Source organism: Symphalangus syndactylus, chromosome 21 (genome assembly GCF_028878055.3).
Source record: "Symphalangus syndactylus isolate Jambi chromosome 21, NHGRI_mSymSyn1-v2.1_pri, whole genome shotgun sequence".
In the NCBI taxonomy this organism is placed as follows: domain Eukaryota; kingdom Metazoa; phylum Chordata; class Mammalia; order Primates; family Hylobatidae; genus Symphalangus; species Symphalangus syndactylus.
In genome coordinates this window covers 78,816,562-78,829,998 of record NC_072443.2, presented here as the reverse complement: position 1 = coordinate 78,829,998, position 13,437 = coordinate 78,816,562, and the positions used below count along the sequence as shown (strand labels likewise).

General features: G+C 37.7%; 1 protein-coding gene across 1 annotated transcript in view; it reads left to right on the top strand.

Annotated features, from left to right (window-relative positions):
- Positions 1-11,047, top strand: part of LOC129471017 (uncharacterized) — a 344,636-nt gene extending 333,589 nt beyond the window's left edge. Inside the window, exons 5-9 of the mRNA XM_055259174.2 lie at positions 2,271-2,651; positions 6,850-7,028; positions 9,507-9,646; positions 10,280-10,489; positions 10,864-11,047. Of these exons, the coding sequence (XP_055115149.2) occupies positions 2,271-2,334 (64 nt within the window). The 3' untranslated portion in view covers positions 2,335-2,651; positions 6,850-7,028; positions 9,507-9,646; positions 10,280-10,489; positions 10,864-11,047. The remainder of the gene's footprint in view (positions 1-2,270; positions 2,652-6,849; positions 7,029-9,506; positions 9,647-10,279; positions 10,490-10,863) is intronic.
- Positions 11,048-13,437: the final 2,390 nt, after the last annotated feature.

Genomic DNA, 13,437 nt, shown 5'->3' with positions numbered 1-13,437 from the left:
CCAGGGCTTTGATGAACAACATCTCAGTTCTGACACAAATGCAAGATTAAAATAATGAGATAGGACTATGCTTACTAACAAATGGGGCTTCCAGGACATATTCTGTGAAAAGCTAAGCAAGTGACATGTCATAGGATGGTTTCCTGGGAAGCAGACTATGAGATGGAAGTTACTGTTCTGGAAGTTCGTTAGGAAAATTCTTGGCATCAGCATCTAAAAATGCAGGAGCGGGCAAAGGGAGAAGCTGAGTTATGATGTGGGCTCCACAGCAACCTCAGCCACCCCACAGGCAGCTCTGAGGCTAGGAGGATCTTTCTGAGTTGCCCCAGTTTTGGCCAACATGACAAGACATTTAAAGTCTTACAATGAGCTTGCATGGGAGCTAGTACATTGGTACCAAATGGAACTGGATCAGTCACTGACTATTGCCTGTCTCTGCAGGGGTGAACATGAGGGTGAGGGGGCTATTGCAGCAGAGGTGGTCCAAGAAGGGGCTGAGAGATGCAGACAGTCTGCTGGAAGTGCCCCCTGATGAGGCAATGAGTACTTTACTGAAGGATGATTTGGGCAATGCGTAACAGTGTCACCCCACATAGCTAAACTATGTAGGTAGGCTATTATTACTGTAAAAACACAAGAACATGCTTATTTTCTGTGACTAAATTTCTATGTAAATTCATAGAAAAAACCTGGATAAAAAGCTGGACATTTTGTATAATAATAAGTAGATATCAGAGTGATGCGGCTCCTTTTGAGTAAGGAGGCAGGTCTGAGAGATTGAGGGTAAATGTCAAAAGAAACTTCAACCGTATCTGTAACTTTTAATATTTTTGAACAAAGAAAATGAATTGCTATTTTGCTTACCTATATGAATTTAATAAAACTATTGAGGTGGCTTTATTGTACAAGTATGTATGATAAGAATATTAACCCAGACCATATTCTAAATGTGGCAGGACCTTCCATTGCAGAAGCATCACATAAAAATAGCTTTTATTTATTTGAAGATTGATCGACTTTCCTTCTTTCTTCTTCCTCCCACAGCTTTTTGGCCAATTCACTGCTCACTAACATCTCCATCAAAGGGTGACTGGGTTGGGGCACCGGGTGTGGGAAGGAGAGGAAGGAAACGAGAATCGGCAGTTTCCATTACTTGCTAGCAACTCTGGTAAATAGGTTTAGTAGGGGGAAATGTTGAAAACCAGTTACTCAGATTATCTGAGCCTGTCAACCATGCATGTTACACCCTCCTCCCATTAGCAAAGACTCAGGAGAATTGGCCCTAATTGCATTTGCAGTGATAGTGACTGAAACAAGATTGTTTAATGATTATGTGGCTCCTTAAACTGATTTTTTTCTTTCAAATGGCACATCCCAACACAATACTTTCAGGAAAAAGGCATTTTCTACTTTATTCTCACCTATTAAACATCTACACATCTTTCAGGATAATGGATAGTCTAGACAGACCAAAGACAACTTCTTTGAATTTGAAAAAATATATTTTATCTTTTATTTTGGTCTGGCAATAGAACAGTTTATTTGGGATATCCAGGTAGCAATAAAAAACATAATACAATCAATAAGAGACATTCAAATATTTGAATGTCACTCAATATTTGAGCAAATATTTGTTGAATTTAGAGGATTTAAGAGCAGAGTTATAATACTGGCATTTAAAAAAATCTTCTAGGTTTTAACTGTAAAAACACCGGGTTTTAACCAAACAATTCCAGCCAATTCAATTTGAATCGTTTTTTTTTTTTTCCTGGAATTAAAATGCTGTGTTGAAAAGAAGCTTGGAACAAAATTTGAAAGACTAGGATTCTAATTCAGATCACCACTTTAGTGATTTTGAGACAAATTTCAGATTCTGACTCAGTTTGTTCAGCTACAGATGACGGTATGAGGAAAAACCCTACACTTAATGTTTTACACATATTTTTATATTTATAATTTTTACCCCAACACTGATATTGATGAGCTGTATTGTAGAAGGCTTTCACTGGTAGCAAATGGAACCGGATTTTGACCCAATCACATACTGGTTATTTGATGTTAGTGAAACTAAGTGGCCTCTCCAAGATTCTACTTCCTTATTTGTAGCATGAGGTCACATATAATTCATATATCACTGGATTGTTGTGAAGGTGAAAATGACAAAGTGCATAACATCGTGCCTGAGACATAGCAATCCCATAATAAAGGGAGTTATCCTCAAATTTTAGCTATCCCACTAACAAGACGCACTGTTTTTCTCCTTTTCTAAGGAAAAACACACATTGTAAAGTAAGAATTCTTCAAAGACAACTAGAAGACGTCTGGGAATTCTGAAGACTGAAAATTCCATGAGTTCATAGCAGTGTTCACTAATTCCACTGATCTAAAGACAAAAAGGAGTCAACTGCGTGCCCAAACTCATTTCTGATGATTTCTTCCATCCTACCTTTTCTGCCTCTCTGGGGGTGGTTATGCCTGTGAAAAACATCGAAGCTGTCAGGAACAGAGTCGGCTTTCAAGATTGGAATGTCAAAGTAGAGTCTTCTTTCCCTCAGACCAGAAGGGGCTTGGTTGGTTAAGAGTTTCCAGATCTAAATGCAGACAGGACTGGGATATAGGAGCTTGTACAGATAAACAGCACAAACACTTGGGTAAGTGATACACCAAGAGAGATCAAAATAGGGTAGCAACACGATCCTAAAGCTACATGAGATAAGAAGCCAAGAGACCCTGTCTACAGGCTGATAATGTGTTGCAACCAGAGGCCAACTACACTCAAGAAAATTCTAAATGATGTAATTGGTCGTGGACACTTTCTTGTAAAAATGATCAATTTTTTGGGGGGGATAAAGCTTAAAAGCACGGGATGTAGCTCCATTAGGAAATATGAAGTGAGTTGGTATATTCCAGGTAGGTTAGACTGGGATAATTATAAAATCGGGCTGATTTTACATAGAGAAGAACTTGATTCCTAAAGGTGTTGAAGGACAAGATGGGGACAGTTATTAAAGTGTTCAGGTGCTGTCCTTTGTAGTCTGTAGCCTATTAGAATAATACACAACTGAACACAGACCCAAGGAAAGGGGTTCTACTCATCGCTAGAATGTAAACTCTAAGAAAATAAGGATTTTGTGTGCTTCATTTACTGCTGTATTCCCAGCTCCTAAAAGAGTGTCCAGCACTTAGTATCTGTTGGTAAGTACCTGTTGAATTAATTAACCAGTGGTGAGACTTTGGAAAGCAGCTAGTCCATCTGTAAGATTGTTTTCTCATCTGTGAGATGAGTCAGTTAGACAGATGTTTTCTAAGCTTATTCTAGTTTTAAAATTGTATGTTTCTATCAGAAATGATAAATGAAAAATGTCCATTCCTTTTTCAACTCCATCACCCATCTCACATCTTCCTTCAGTGCCTATGTGATCTGTTTGAGTATAACCAGGTATAGAAAAGTACTAAGTGATATGGGATGACTTCGGTAGTCCAGGGACTCTCTTTTCCCCCTCTGTAAAGAGTCATTTGCTTAGTTTAATGTACATTATAAAAACAGAATTCGTTTCTCAATTTCATTTGTAATCATACTATAGTTTACTTTTCACATAAATTTAAGGTACAAGGAAGTCAACTTAAAGAAAATATTTTAAGTAAATTACAATGCAAGTTCTACACAGATGTAGCACAAACCACAATGGTAGGACACAAGCAATTGCTATTTGAGAAATAGGCCTCTTTGTCAGTACTTATGGCACGTATCTTAAAACCCGACTTTCATTAGTGCTTTCAAAGGAACTAAGTCACAATTCAAGTGACCATACCATTTAACTGAGGGCCCTTTATTCCTGTTTATGGTAAAATAATTGCCTTACTTGCACTTTTAAAAAATATACTTTTTCTGCTTCTGACCATAATGGGCTGACTGCCATTAAAGAGACCATCTATCATAAACAATTAGAGAACTGGATAGAATATATGAAGCCACAGTTTTTGGACAATAGGCAGCACAAAACTATGATCCCTGAGAAAAAGGAAGGAAATGAGGTGATGCCTATAATTGCCCTGATTTTTTGCCTGGAGATACTGTCCAAACTGCTACCCTGGAAAGGAAAACCCAGGTGAAACACGGGGTCTCACCAAGTAGAGGAGACAGGGATCAATATTGGGAAAGCTGAAATGACTGGAATTTGTAGGGCAGAATATGGGGAAGGAAGGAGCTATGTAGGGAAAGAGCTCAAGAAATATGCACAAGGGGGTCGGGTGCGGTGGCTCCTGCCTGTAATCCCAGCACTTCGGGAGCCCGAAGCGGGCGGATCACAAGATCAGGAATTCGAGACCAGCCTGACCAACATGGTGAAACCCTTTCTCTACTAAAAATACAAATATTAGCTGGGCGTGGTGGTGCGTGCCTGTAATTCTAGCTACTCAGGAGGCTGAGGCAGGAGAATCGCTTGAACCCGGAAGGTGGAGGTTGCAGTGAGCCAAGACCGTGCCACTACACTTCAGCCTGAGAGACACAGCAAAATTCCATCTCAAAAAAAAAAAAAAAAAAAATTAGTCAGGCATGGTGGCAGGCACCCGTAATCCCAGCTACTCAGAGGCTGAGGCACAAGAATCACTTGAACCCAGGTGGCAGAAGTCACAGTGAGCGAAGATTGCACCATTGCATTTCCAGCCTGAGTGACAAAGTGAGACTCTGTCTCAAAAATAAAAATAAAAATAAAAGAATATGCAAAGGATGTTCTTGAGTTTTTGGCTGATTATGAAACTATGTAGGGTAAGACTCCACAAGTGAAAGAACAGTACTTGGAAAGACAATTACTGAAGAACTATCAACTGAACAACTACCAGATCTCCTCCTGAACTGAAATATATTCAAGTTCCAGCCAAAGTGAGACACACTATTGAATTTATGCATCATTTTAGTAAAGACCCCAAAATATTCATGCCTCAGTAGTAAAGCAAAATTGTCCCTACAATAAAAACTACAGTAGCTCCCCGTTATCCACAGTCTTACTTCCTGGAGCTTCAGTTACCCACAGTCAACTTCAGTCCAAAAATATTCAATGGAAAATCTGAGAAATAAGCAATTCATAAATTTTAAATTGTACACTGTTCTGAGTAGCATAATGAAATTTTAAGCCATCCCACTCTGTCCCACCCAGAACATGAATCATCCCTTTGTCCAGAATATGCTACCCTCCCATTGGTCACTTAGGTTATCAGAATGACTGTGGCAGTATCACAGTGCTTATACACAAGTAACCCTTGTTTCGTTTAATAACAGCCCCCACATGCAAGAATAGCAATGCTGGCAACTTGGATAAGCCAAAGAGAAGCCACAAAGTACTTCCTTTAGTAAAAATGTGAAAGTTATTGACTTAATAAGGAAAAAAAAGTCATATGATGAGGCAGCTGAGATCTACAGTAAGAACACATCTTCTATCCTTGGAATTGTGAAGAAGGAAAATGATATTTGCTAGTTTTGCTGTCGCACCTCATACTGCAAAAGTTACCACCACGGTTAATGCAAAGTGCTTAGTTAAGATGGAAAATGAGTTACATTTGTGGGTGCAAGACATGAACAGAAAGGCATTCCAATCAATAGCAATCAGGTTCAGGGGGTACTGTCCTCAGTTTCAGGCATCCATAGGGGGTCTTGGAAAGTATTCCCCAAGGGGCGGGGGGGCGGGTGCGGGGGGCGGCTACTGTACTCCATACTTGTTCTAATAAAACTTTTTAGAAATCTCAAAAAGATTAAGCTAATCTACATGAAATTTAAATGCTTGCTAGAACAAAGCACAATGCTCTTAAAAGGAGCAAAACTAAATCCAGACAATCAACACTGTAACACAATGTTCAGCAACATGCAACAAAAAATTACTAGACACACAAGAAATTAAGAAAAAATGTCCTTTCCATAACCAGGAGAAAAATGCATCAACAGAAAGAGACCCAGAAATGAGAGAGATGATAAAATTAGTGGACAAGGACTTTCAAACGTGTATAAAAACATAAATGCAATGAGAGAAATGGGAACTGTAAAAAAGAACCTAGTGAAACTTCTAAAGCAGAAAAATATCTGAAGTGAAAAAATTCACTAGATAGTTGCAATAACAATTTGATATTGCAGAAGAAAAAGGTCAGTGAGCCTGAATAGAACAGAGAGGAAAGTATAGTCTTTTCAACTATTAGTGCTGTAACAATCAGACTGTATTGAAAAAGACTAACTTTGGTTCCTACCCCTTACCACACACAAAAAGTAAACTAGACACAGATCGTGGAACTAAATGTAAAACCTAAAATGATAAAATTTTATGACCTGGCCATAATGGATTTCTTAGACTATAAAAAGTACTAACCAAAAAAGACCAAATTGATAGATTTCCTTAAAAGCAAAAACTTTTGCTACTGACAAAGCCCATTAAAAAATAAGTCAAGTCAAAGATTGAAAGAAAATATTCACAATGCACATCATAGAGTTGTATCTGGACTATAAGAAGAACTTTTATAATTCAATAATAAAAAGACAACCAAATTTTTAAGAGGAGAAAAGATTTGAACATATACTTCACAGAAGAATGTAAGGGTCAGTAAACACTAAAAGATAATCAACATCATAGTCACCATAGAAATGCAATTTTAAACCACAATGAGATACCACTACACACCTACTAAAATAGCTAAAATGTAAAAAGGCAGATATTACCAAGATTTGGAGAGGATTTAGGAGTACTGGAAATGTCATACATGGGTAGTGAGAGTGTGAAATAGTATAAACGTCTTAGAACAAAATTTGGTAGTTTCTTATAAAGTTAAAGACATGCTTATCATATAACTCATCAACCCCTTTTCTAGGTATCAGTCCAAGAAAAATAAAAAACATATGTCTGCTACACAGACTGCTTGCCTACTTATGTATGAACACTTGTTGAACACAATATGAATGAATTTCGAAAATATTTTGCTGAGTAAAAGTGCCCAATCCCCAAAAAGTACACATCACATGACTCAATTTGTTTGAAGATCTGAAACAGGTAAATCTAGTCTTTATTGATAGAAAATATCATGGCAGCTGGGGTTAGGGTGGGAGGTTGCCTGGGCAGAAACAGAGGATAATATTTTAGTGAATTGGGAATTTTATGTGTCTTGATTTTGGTGATCATTATACATATGTATGCATATATCAAAACTTAAACTGGACACTTAAAATAGGTACATTGATTTTGTCTCATGTAAATTATACTTCAATAAAGTTAATAATGTGTGAATATTTACACCCTTTTAGGGAAAAGATACTACAGACTTCCACCCACACATCTTTCATGTCACGCATCTTTTCAATTTTTCTTTTCAGATTTGTGTTATGCTGTCTCTCCTTTCCTACTCCTAGTTTCAGCCCCACCACCACCATGCTTCATGACCAGCTCAGACAAACATAATTAGTGACAGTTGTCATGACAGTGAATAACCTCAGAGGTACAAAAAGAAAACTGCACAGACTGTTCCCAATTAGGTGGCAAACCTGTGAAAAGCTTGTAGCATATGAATTGAGATCTACGAATCTATCTATATAATCCTCTCACATTAATGCCATGATGCTTCGTTTAATTTTTGCTTACACAGATCTCTAACAACTCTATTTTTTTTCTTCTGAATAAAAACTAAGAATGTTATTCCAAGTCTATGCATCCGAATGTCATGGGTGCATGGGTGAAGGAAGGCAGAAAGAAACTTGGAATAAGATTCAACAGCTGTAGTTATGCTTTCATTATTTGAAAGCCTTTTTGGACCAAAGATAATACACTGTGGGTTTTGTTGCCAAAGACGTCAGATTTTTGGTTTCAGCTCATGATCCAGAAGCTGAAAGTGTGTCAACTTGGTAATAGTATCCAACAATAATTCAGTTCTATAGTCTTTGTAGAATGATGGACAAAATGAATGTCAACAACATTAAGCAGCCAGAAACCGAAGGTACGTTGTGACCTAGCAGCAAGGAATAAGAGAATCTTAACAGATGTAATTTATAGCACTACTGTTGATGAAGTTAGTAACCTTTAGCAAGGAGACATACAATCAATAGCAGCCTGGCGGTTTGCAGCTGCAGAAATTTATATGGGAATTGACCAGGAAGTAAGGTGCAAGAGGAGTTGGCAGAATATTTAAACCAGATGAAAAAATTTCAGGTTAATTATAAAGTGTCCAAAATGTGGAATTAGAATGATTTCTTCAATTTCCTACAAAATGGACCAATGTTTATGAAAAGCATCCCAAATGTAAAGAATTATACATTGATAAATGTACAGAAAGAACATTTGGGTGTTTAAACTGTGGAACTCAAAGTGCAGAATGACAGAATACATTTCAGAAATTCAGTGCACTCACTTACATTTATCAGTGCACCCTCTCTTTCTCTGCTTAGAATTTATGGTATTATTATTGAGATGCTTATAATACAGCCTACTCAATTGGAATATTGTCATACAGAGTTAATCAACAGACTAGGTAAGTGATAAAGCCTCAGAGAAGAATATTAGAGCTCAACTCCAGCACAGTGAGTCGTTAACACCCTTGGGAATGTATAACTGTTAAACAAAACAAGGAGACCATATTGCCCTGTGAATTCCATGGGATCTAATGGGAATTTCAGAGTAAATTTATTTTAAGGTGTGTAGGAAGCCTAATCATTTAAAGTGCTTTTTCTATTCCGAAGCAATTCATCCCACCACAGCTTTTCATTTAGTACTGATCAGTTTGCTTAAAAGATTAGGAGGTGAAAGGATGCACTCCAAAAAGAGTGATCCTTCTTAATATTTTGCATTTAGAACTCCTTTCACAACCTCCTACAAATCTGTATTAGCTCTCCTGTCACAACTTAATGTGTATCTTTTGGCTTCAGAAAATTTGGGGGTGTTTAGGATGTTTATGTTTAAAACCTATCTAAAAACAAGCAAAGTGCTCACCAAAAATAGAAGGTACCATCAAAGTGACAAAACAATCAGGTAATTGTGGGCAACTTAGATGCTCGCAGGAGACAGGTTTATATTCTCAAACCTTGTATACTGCTGTTCAAAATATTCATTTAAAAACTGATAGTAAATAAATCCAACTTTTTATAATTTTTTTGCTGTTTACTCCCTCATGAGTGTGTCAACTTGAAGTCAGTGATTAATTTTGGAGTCAAGGTCCAAATGCAATTGGACCTGCCTGTAGAAATAACAGTAATACTTCATAGAAGTCTTTCTCACTTTTCACTGTCATATTCAGAAACCCCAAATAGAACATTACATTAAAACTAAATGAGACTAAAAATGACTTTTATGAAAGGGGATAACATTTTTAGCAGTGACTCTTTTGACTTGGGAAGACTGCGAGTTTGAATCCTGTGCTGTGCACACTAGCTCTTTCCATGACACCAACTCTTGTTAGCTGCCTACATTTGTCCCAATAATAATAGCAACCGCAACTACAACTAACGTTTATTTGTTGTTGTCAATGTTCACATGGATATGGAGAAAAGGTCACACATATATATTGCTGGTGGGAATGTAAATTAGTTCAACCTCTATGGAAAACAGCATGGAGATTTCTCAAAGAACTAAAAATAGAACTACCATTTGACGCAGCAATCCCACTACTGGGTATCCACCCAAAGGTAAAGAAATTATCATATCAAAAAGACACGTGTACTTGTATGTTCATCACAGCATTAGTCATAATAGCAAACAACCTATGTGTTCATCAATGGTTGACTAGATAAAATATGGTATTGTGTGTGTGTGTATATTTTATATGATATAAACATACATAGAATAGAATACTATGCAACCATAAAAAAGAAGGAAATCCTGCTCTTTGTAGCAACATAGATGGTGCTGGAGGCCACTATCCTAAGTGAACAAACTCAGAAACAGAAAACCAAATACCACATGTTCTCACTTATAAATAGGAGCTAAACAATGGGTACATATGGACATAAAGATGGAAATAATAAACACTGGGGACTCCAAAAGTGAGGAGGGTTGGGGTGAGGGTTGAAAAAATACCAACCTGGTACAATATTCACTATTTGGGTAATGGATACACTAGAAGCCCAATCCCCACCAATATGCAATATACTCATGTAACAAACAAGCACATGTACCCCCTGCATCCAAAATGTAAACAAACAAAAGAATAAAATTGACTGTTGTCTCTGTTCAAATCACTATTCTAAGTCCTTTCCATACAACCCACTGAGTTCTCTGAATAATCCTACTCATTAGTTATTTCCATTTCTATTTTGCAGTTGAAGAAACCAAAGTACAAAGAATAACTTGTCCAAGACCACAGAATTTAGGAGATAATGAAGCAGGGCTTTGAGCTCTGCATAAAGTGATGACCCGTAAATGCAAATGGAATACAACAGGAGTGGGTCCGTAAAGTCCCACCCAGAGAATGCCCTTCTGCCAAAAAGTTTCAGATTGAAACAGCAAAAACCTAAGCAACTGATAGTCAGGTATGGTACTTTTGGATGTCCAACTATAGAAGTGAAAAGATCTTTTCTATGGTTAGTCTACATGAATTTCTGTTAAAGAAAGAAATGCCAAATGTAGGGCAGGGTACTGTTTGACAGAAAAGAAGGAAATTTAGGAACTGCTTTCTGGTGGTATCACTTATTGCTTATTGTTCTCCACCAAAAAGCAACTTTTAAAAATCAGCAACAATTTAAGACTGTGGCTTGCTAAAGAGGACAGATTTTTCTGGTCTATTAGTCTGGAGTGGGGGCAGAGTGGATGTTTGCTTAGCAGGCAGAGAGCTCAGTACTTTACATGTGGCATGGCATGGTAGATAAGGTTAGGAATTATGTCTTTTTTTGTTGTTTTTTAACAGATTTGGAACCTAGCCTCAAAATGTGCTAAAGGTCACATGGCTACTAGGTGCTAAAGTGATGATTCAAATCCCTGGTTTATCTGACTACAACAGCTCTTGCTCCTTCCATGATCCTACCCTTGCGATCCCACCACAGAAATCCTAAATACAAATAAGGACAGATATCATTGTCCAAAATGAGTTTCGATTGTCGGTTTATCTGTTGAGATTGACATTTTGGCTTCGAAAAAGAAAATTACTGGTTAGTGTTTCACCCTATTTCAACCTCTCTTTCAGCTTCCACATGAGATGATTCCCTTAAAATTTTAATACTTTCAAACAAACCAAATCTAGAGATATTAGATTAGCTACATTTTTCAAACAAACAAGGTGTAGGAAGGGTGGGAAAATAACCTGACCTCGTTCTTGAGATCAGAAATGCTTAAAGGCATGTGTAAAAACCCCGAGGGAGAAATATTCAGTATTTTTCACGAGTTCAGCTCAGGCTCCATCGCCTAATCATTTTCTTATCGCCAAATATTACATATTTACACAGGTGGTTCTCTGATTTAATTGTTTGAAAGCAGTCACTGGAAGCAAAGCTATGTGACTCAGCTTTCGTGATGCACTCCAGCTGGAGTCTGACAGGTAAATAATTACCACTAATCAAAGCCTAGATGAATTCAGGTTCTTCAAAGTCAGATGGGGGAGAAGGGGACAGGGATTATTAATGAACTGTTAGGAATATCGGGAGAAATAAGAGCAGGAGTCTAGTCTCAGATGAAAACAACCAAGAGAACAATTAACATCAGTAAGACCTCGGGTGCCATGTGTATTACAGCACAAAGATCTTTGGCTGGGCTCCGTTATTCCCCATTCAGGCATAACTAGCTGGGGTATCTCAGGAGCCTCTCTGGGTCTATGAAACTGAGTTGGATGATGAGCTAGGTCCTTTTCGGTTCTCACAGGGTATAATTGCATGATTTCCTTAAGCAGAATTCAGATTTCTTGACATCAAGGGGGGAAAATCTCTTTCTCTTGCTTCTGCATGAGTAAATATTGTTTAAAATAAAAATTAAGAATGAACACATTTGCTCCTTAAAAGCAAATCACATGCGATGAGTGCATATTAAGTGAACAAACTTAGATGGGAGGGGGGACTAACCATCCCTAGGGGGCCCATGGATTTCAATAGAAATTTCCATGGAGTTATTATGAAGGATAACTTCCCTGAGGCTTTAGCCCCTGCATGATGGATTCAAGAGCTTTACTTAAAAGTCAGCCTGTACTGACTTGTAGAAAGCTTTTAGCCTCTTTTTGCAAGTCATTTTTCAGCTTCCTGGTAATGAACAAAACAGGTCTGAAAATTTTCAATAATAATCTCAGGAAATGTGTGGTGTAGGACTGCAGCTTTCAAGCAGTTGACACAGAAATCTAGTTCAGTCAGTGTGGAGAGTGGTGCCTAAAGACGCCTTCTGTGTTTTGGGACCAGCCAGGAGCGCTGTATCAGCCACAACAAGGACATATTCTGACTGGTTTTCATCAGTTTGACTCGAGTGGATTTTTTTTCTGTTTCTTTTTCTTTTTTTTTCTGCTTCCTGTAAAAGCATTTGGCTCTGAAGCAGAAAAAGAATTTTTTAGTTATAATTCAAAGTACTCTTATTGTCTCATAAAATGTGAGCTGGAAGATTTACCTTATGGTTTGGCTGCTGGCTGGAAGTAAGCAAGAGTCCAGTACATCAGGGGAAAATATTAAATGACCCCTTAAGATTCTCTTTGCCTGAAATTATGGTCCGTACTCTTTTCACCCTGAGCAGAATTCCCAACAGGTCCTTGTATGAGGAGACCTGGGAGAAACATGCCCTCTTTGGTCAGAATGAGCACCCCAAATATAACAATCCAAAAGAAAAATAGCAACATCTTAAGGAAATGGTTTTGAGTGAGATCTTCCAAGACACAATAGTATGTGCTGACTCAGGGAAACAGGGCGACATGCTGAAAACATTTGCAGGCCTGGAAAATAACTGGTTTAATAATTCAAGATGCTTTTAAGTTACACAAAACTACATAAAAACAAATAAAGCTCCATTCCCGAAGTGATATTATATGTGAGCCAATCGTGAAATGAAAGAAACAGAGCTTAGAGTCTGATGCAAATTCAGCTTTGTGAAACTCTTAAACTGACAAATTTACCACCCCACACCACATCCCAAATGGACTAATGGAAATATTCTTTTCTTGACTTCAAAATATTTACATGCAAAGTGAAATATTTAGTCAATACCCTAGATGTATTTTCATCTGGGTATCATGCATCTGAGTGTTTCCAAGGGGATTTTCCAAGTGTTCCTAGGATATACATCAGTGTGTCTCAACCCTGGCACTAGTAGCACTAGTAATGCTTTGGACTGGATAATTCTTTGTAGAGGTAGTTGTCTCCTGCAAAGTGGGATATTTAGCAGCATTTTTAGTTTCTACTCATTAGACACCAGCAGCATTCCCCAAGTTGTGACAACCAAAAATGTCTCCAGACACTGCTAAATGCAAAATTGCCACAAGTTAAGAATGTACTTCATTTTTACTCATTAAATCCCA